The 7,643-nt window shown below is 38.8% G+C and overlaps 1 protein-coding gene across 1 annotated transcript; it reads right to left on the reverse strand.

Moving 5' to 3' along the window:
• Nucleotides 1-4,686: 4,686 nt before the first annotated feature.
• LOC128177200 (tigger transposable element-derived protein 4-like) lies at nt 4,687-7,643 on the reverse strand. The gene is made up of 2 exons (XM_052843801.1): nt 6,932-7,643; nt 4,687-5,141 (listed from the first exon to the last, which is right to left on the reverse strand). Exons 1-2 carry the CDS (start codon nt 7,641-7,643, stop codon nt 4,687-4,689), a joined length of 1,167 nt encoding a protein of 388 aa, XP_052699761.1.

The following is a 7,643-nucleotide window of genomic DNA, read 5'->3' on the forward strand; positions in this document are numbered from 1 at the left end:
ATTCCTGTACATACGGATATTACGTAATGTCATACACAAGGTGCCAGACTGACAATTTACAGGGTTGAATTGCGACATTCAAACCTCTTGATCTGCTGAAAGTATGCATACTATACACAGATACTGCCTCGCTAATCTTTCTGTGAAGTAAAACTTCAAAGACATTATAAAGTCCTGACCGGGTATCTCTCTATTTTGAAAAGAAAAATAATCATGTTAAGAATTATGGGGTTTTTCATTGTTGAAAAAACAAGATATCTGTGAGCCAGTGCTCACTAGTGATACCCCCGCTCTGATGTGAATATGCAAAAAAAGCAAAGTCAACATTTAACAGAAAGCTGGCATCCGATTGGTACAGAAATATATCCCACAATATGGCATGTCTAAACAAATAGTGTGTTAAAATTTCAAGCATCTGCGATAAATAGCTGCTGAGAAATCTTTGAGGAAAATTTGTTTGAAAATTTTGGCTAAATTAAACAAAGTACTCATTTAACAGGAAGTTGACGTCCGATTGGTACAAAATATATCCCACAATATGGCATGTCTAAACAAATAGTGTGTTAAAATTTCAAGCATCTGCGATAAATAGCTGCTGAGAAATCTTTGACGAAAATTTGTTTGAAAATTTTGGCTAAAATAAACAAAGTACTCATTTAACAGGAAGTTGACGTCCGATTGGTACAAAATATATCCCACAATATGGCATGTCTAAACAAATAGTGTGTTAAAATTTCAAGCATCTGCGATAAATAGCTGCTGAGAAATCTTTGACGAAAATTTGTTTGAAAATTTTGGCTAAAATAAACAAAGTACTCATTTAACAGGAAGTTGACGTCCGATTGGTACAAAATATATCCCACTATTTGGTATGCCTTAACAAACACTGTGTAAAAATTTCAAGCATCTGCGATAAACAGTTGCTGAGAATTCTTTGACAAAAATTTGTTTGAAAATTTTGGCTAAAAATAAAAAAAGTCGTTATTTAACAGGAAGTTGACGTCAGATTGGTAAAAAAAATATATCCCACGATATGGCATGCCTATACAAATACTGTGTAAAAATTTCAAGCATCTGCGATAATTAGTTGCTGAGAATTCTTTGACAAAAATTTGTTTGAAAATTTTGGCTAAAAATAAACAAAGTCGTCATTTTACAGGAAGTTGACGTCTGATTGGTACAAAAATATATCCCACGATATGGAATGCCTATACAAATACTGTGTATAAATTTCAAGCATCTGCGATAAATAGTTGCTGAGAAATCTTTGACGAAAATTTGTTTGAAAATTTTGGTTAAAAAATAAGCAAAGTCGTCATTTAACAGGAAGTTGACGTCAGATTGGTACAAAAATATATTCCACGATATGGCATGCCTTAACAAACACTGTGTAAAAATTTCAAGCATCTGCGATAAATAGTTGCTGAGATAAATGCGACAGAAATTTTGGTTACGGACGGACAGACAGACAGACAGACACACATGGGTAAAACAGTATACCCCCTCTCCTTCGGAGCGGGGGTATAAAAATGTCCACCGCATTTAGAAATTAAAATTTTTGTCGAGTCTGCCTTAAGTTTACGTACCAGTTTTTGACCGGCTTTCTAATATTGTCTAAAATGTGATCTGTGAGTTTCCGAAGTTCAAAAGAAGCTAAATATCAAATAAATAAAACTTAAGAATATATAATTAAATAAATTGTGTTAAATCTGAAATATGTATTATTTAATAATTAAAAGACAATGTTTTGGGCCTTAAAATATTCTCAGTAATTATTAGCAATTATCAGTACCAACAGTAAATCTCAGTAAATATCAGTAATTATCAAAGCTCACAGCAAAAGCATCAGTAAATATCAGTAAATATCAGAACCAACAGCAATTATCAGTAACAGCAGTAAAATTATCAGTAAATATCAGCAATTCTCAGCACTAACAGTACATTATCAGTAAATATCAGAAATTATCAGTAAAAAATGGCACTTTCAGTACTTTTTAGAGCCAGTAGTGAAATTGGTACTATAGTCTGTCGATCCCAAAGTATTCATTCAGCACATTTGGACGATTAAAAAAATATACATACCTGTAAAAGATGCAATTGAAATAGATGTTGAAATGCAAAACCCTGTAGACTTTATTTTCAGCCCTGTATTAAAACCAGCTGATGAGCTAGAGAGGACGTTTTAAAGAAAGAATAATGGGAATTTTTAATGCATCTGAAAGAGAATCGCTTGAACCCTAAGGTATATATTAATATCGAGTTATTCTGCACAATGTGAATTGTTAATATTTTGGGACAGAATATAGAGATCAATGCATGTACTGTTAATTTTGAGGAAATAATTTTTCTTGAATAAATTATTTAATATTGCTAATCTTTCAAAAAAAATTCAAAAAATGCATAAAGTATATCGTTTTTAGCATGATTAACAAAAATATGAAGTAATTAACATTAGATAAGATTTTCCGTTTTCCGTTCCGTTCTGCGATTTAGCAACACCCGGTTGGAAGGGCGGGACGGTGTAATATCTTGGTAATTACGGGAATAAATCACCAAAACACGTGGGAATTCAAAAACCCATGTTTATCTAGAAAGTTCAACAACACAATTCTTGCAATCTCGATCCCGAGGTAAATTTGCAAACACTACACTCCTCCCTTTTAAAATCTTAAATTCTTTCTTGAATTTACACAAGTGATCCAAGTACACCAAAATAACAGATTTGATTTAACCTTAAACACAAAGATTAACAAACAAAACTTTCAACATAAGAAACGTCCAAATGTCACAAAGTAAGTCAGATTTCCTCAATGAGCCTACGAACGGGTTTGCGTTCACGCACTGGCCTTGGTGAGGGCATGCTCATTGACTGGTTCGCCGCCCTGGATGACGTCACTCGACTGGTGGTAGACGGTGTCTTCGACGTTTGACTAGATGGTGGGGGACTTCCTGCTTCCTTGGAAGGTTCTGCATTCGGGAGATCCACTTCCTCTGGAAGATCCACTGTAGATCTTGTTGGCTCCTTCAAGGAAAAGTCGCTCAGGGGCGGCAACGCTTGTGGAAGTTTAGCATTGCATGCTAGCAAGTGGTCAAGGTGACAAAATCTTTTGCGATTTCCGACTTGGACTAGGTAAGTAAGTGGACCACAAACTTTGTTTACTGTTCCAGGTAGCCACTTCCATTTCCCAGGCTGAATAGTAGTCTTCACTTACACTTTGTCTCCTTCTTCAAACCGTCTGACCTTCACCTTGCCTCGATCATGAAAGTCTTTCATCCGCTGCTTGCTTTTCTCAACACTCTTCCCGATGTCAGGCTTCCCCAGTGTGAGACGCGTTCTAAGTTGCTTCTTCAGAAATAGCTTAGAAGGTGACACATCAGTAGTTGTGTGGGGAGTTACTATATACTTTAATAGGAAGTTCGCTAATCGATGCTCTAGCGATTGTCGTCGTCCCTCAACATCTTTACTTTTCAGGGCCTTCTTCACTATCTTTACTCGCTCAGCAAATCCATTGGATTGCGGGTGGTACGGTGGAACGAGGGTATGTTTTATACCATTTTGGCGTGTAAAGTCACGAAATTCATGGGATGCGAACTGTGGTCCATTGTCACTTACTATCTCCTCTGGTAATCCAGTTGACGAAGTTTGTCAATAGTGTTAGCACTGGTGGTTGATCTCACTGGAATGACTTCCAACCACTTTGAATTACTGTCATTGACAATAAGTAAAGATTGTCCCTTATACTCGGCATAATCAATATGGATGCGTTGAAATGGTCTGGTTGCCCAAATCCATGGGTGTAATGTGGCAGACTGGGGACTGTTCCTGACGGACATACATGACGGACATGCCTGCACTGTCTCCTCAATGTTTGTGTCCAAGTTTGGCCACCATACATATCCTCGTGTAAGAGCCTTCATTCTGCACATACCAATGTGCTCTTCATGAAGGTCCTCCATGATCCGTTTACGCAGTGCCATAGGAATTACCACTCGGATTCCCCAAAGGATAATTCCTTGTTCTATACTCAAACTGCTCCTGCGCTCAAAGAAAGGTTGAAGTTCTGGATCGTTAACCTGACTTGGCCAGCCGTTCAAGGTAAGTTCAAATACCCAGGCTAAAAGAGGATCCGCCTTTGTTGCACGAGCAATGTCTGTGTTACATATGGGTAGCTCTGTGTTGTCCAGCCCAGTGCAGTAGACATCCTCATTTTCTTCTGTACCGAGATTCCCCTCTACTGGCAATCTGGATAGTGAATCACAATTTCCATGTTCCTGAGATGGACGGTATACAATCTGATATTGATATCCTGAGAGAATTAGTGCCTATCTCTGCATCCTGGCTGCGGCTAAGGTAGGTATACCATTTTTAGGTCCAAAGATAGTTACCAATAGTTTGTGGTCTGTGATGAGGGTAAAAGTTCTGCCGTACAGATACTTATGGAACTTCTTCACACCAAAGATCAAGGACAATGCTTCTTTCTCCACTTGAGCATAGTTCCTCTCGCTGGAACTTTAAGTATGAGAAGCAAAGGCGATTGGCCTCTCTGAGCCATCCTCCATCAAATGCAAGACTACAGCTCCAACTCCATATGCTGACGAGTCGCAAGGTAACCGCAGGGGTTTTTTCAAGTCGTAGAATACCAGTAACTGGCTCTTTGTAATCATCTGCTTGCTTGCTTGCTTGCTTCAAAGCTGCTCCTTTAGTTCTTTCACGTTTGTTGGTCTAGGAGCATCACGAATTGCAGCAATCTTCTCATCTGTGGGATGTATCCCGTGTTTGTCCACCATGAATCCCATGTAAACGACCTGATCCGCCATGAAGATGCACTTGTCCTGCCGCAGTGTCATGTTGTACTGGCGCAAATGATAAAAAACCTCCTTAACAGTCTTAAAATGGGTTTCATCATCGGGGGCTGTGATCAAAATGTCATCAATTCGACACACGACTTGTGGTAGTCCTGACAGGATCTTGTCCATAATTGCCTGAAATATGGCGCTAACGGAGCTTACTCCATACGCAAGTCTTCGGTAGCGAAATAGTCCAAGATGCGTGTTTATTGTAAGGTACTCCTCTGAGTCACTCTCCAGCTCCACCTGTGAGTATGCCTGTCTTAAATCCAGTTTTGTGAACTTCTGACCTCCTGCAAGGGACGCAAGTTCTTAAGAATTCCATAGGTTGCGGGTCCAATCACTGATAAAAGCACCGCCACTTTTTTTCATCTTTTACCTCGTTCGCAACAAAAAACTGTTCCATCCTCTCCGCATAATTTACGAAAGATTCCTTTCCGTCCTGAAATTCCCCAAGCTTTCCGATATTCGTCATATCGCTTATGATTCAAGTGTCCTCTTGATCCTAAATAAGCCGAAAATGCTCCACCTCGTCGCCACTGTAATATCTTGGTAATTACGGGAATAAATCATCAGAACACGTGGAAATTCAAAAACCCATGTTTATCTAGAAAGTTCAACAACGCAATTCTTGCAATCTCGATCCCGAGGTAAATTTGCAAACACTACAGACGGGATGGAAGGAAAGCAAAAGCCCGTTATTATGTGACGCCTGGTTCACTGCTGCAAGCCTCTAATGAAATGAAGGAACTATGCAAAAAGATGGAATAAGTCCCAGGTTGAGTGCTTCAGGGAATCTATTTTAAGACATTTTATAGGTTACTCGTCCTTAGCACCTCAGGTTCCTGAATGTCACTTAAAATGTACAGACTGTGATTGTTTAAGGTCTAGATGCTTTCATATCTGTTCTAACACCTGTCCATGCCATAATGATTCAAAGTTGTAACACCTACAGTTTCTGGAGGTAATTACTATTGTAAAATAGGGGAGATTACTCCCTAAGACACAAAGCTTCAATGTTTCTAAGACTCCTCTTCAATTTGTTATATTTATAGGACTTATCACTAAAGATTGATCACTACTAAGGTCAACATGTAGTAAATGATTCCAGAGTGTCTTTTTGGTGCTAGAACAATTATGACTCCATAATTGATTTGATGAACTTTTCTCGTATTTTTCGGCTATTTAATCACAGGAAAAGTAATCCTGGTACCTATATTCATTTTGACGTCATTGTAAAGAGGAGTAGTCCAATCTGTTTTTGGAGAGACTGTAGGCAATCTAGATACATTTCATTAGTCAAAAATGGACAAATCTCTGAGATTTTACTTCATATTTCATAGAAAATGGTTGTTTAAAACATGAATTTTCATTGTGTTTACCAAACATTTAAGCCCCGGTACACCCAATGAAACAAAGATGTTGTTATGAAGCATCATTAAAAGAATTTATATCTTGAATTTCATAAACCTGTAGGCACCTTTCATTTACTAGATCTTGACCTTAAATCTTAACCTTTCACATTATTGTAACATAGGCCTTATGCAATCAAAAACTTTAATTGCTAAAGTACAGGTGAATCTCGATAACTCGAACATCACGGGACCAGGAGAAAAGTTCGAGAGATCGAATATTGAACGAATTCCGGAATTTTCAAGTCCGTCCGTATCGGGTTTAGAAATTATAGTAACCGGAAGTTATAATTACATACTCTCTGTGATCGTATATTAACCAGATTTGTATTCCTCCGTTTCAGGTACAAGTCTATGATTTAATTTCAACACTTAAGAAATTGATTTGATTAAATAAAAAGATGTTGATGTCATTAAAACATATTTATTGATTTATTTTCGCATCATCTCACAAAATATGAAAATAGTAATGCAACTTGTACATACCAAATGTAGGGGGATGCTGTCTTCGATGTCAAAATCGTCGTCTTCCTATGCGGCTGGGGGTGCAGGGTCGGACTGTGTAAATCCAGCGTGTCTGAAGCAGTTGGAGACTGTAGACGAGGTCACGCAGTTCCAGGCTTGGCTCAGCAAATGGAGGGCATCAAGTACGTTGATGTTCGGGGTCTCACCTCTGTCGATTGCCTTAATGAACTTCAGGAGGACTCGCTTTCTGTAGTGTACTTTCAGGTTTTGTATAATTCCTTGATCCATTGGCTGTGTTTTTGAGGTGGTATTCGGAGGCAGGAATACAAGTTCAACAGCTTTGAGGCCTGCTATCTTCGGATGAGCTGGACATTTATCAACGATCAGCGCAATCTTCCTTTTTTTCCTAAGCATCTTCTTCTCTAGTTTCTTCACCCATTCTGTAAAGATCTCTGAAGTCATCCATGCCTTCTTGTTTGAGTAATATTCGACGGAGAGTGACTTGACGTGCTTGAAACAGCGGGGGTTTGATGCTCTGCCGATCACCAGTAAGGGGACCTTGTCGGTGCCGCTCATGTTGGCGCAGACCATGGCTGTAATTCTTTCTTTATTCTTTTTTCCTACGTGGCAGTTGACGTCTTTAAACTCCATGGTCTTGTCTGGTAGCATCTTGTAGAATATCCCGGTTTCGTCTGCATTATAGATATTGTCTGGAGTATAGGCTTGCAGAATGTTAGGCAGCTTTTCATTCCAAAGGACCGTATCAGTCGACTGGGTGTCTACTGATTTCTCCTCCCCGCAGACTCTCTTAAAGGAAATCCCCTGCCGAGATTTAAAATTCTCGAGCCAGCCAACAGATGCTTTGAAATTTGTGATGTCTAATTTTTCAGCAAATTCTTCGGCTTTTGCTGTTAACAT

The sequence above is a fragment of the Crassostrea angulata genome, chromosome 1 (genome assembly GCF_025612915.1).
Source record: "Crassostrea angulata isolate pt1a10 chromosome 1, ASM2561291v2, whole genome shotgun sequence".
NCBI classification, from domain to species: domain Eukaryota; kingdom Metazoa; phylum Mollusca; class Bivalvia; order Ostreida; family Ostreidae; genus Magallana; species Magallana angulata.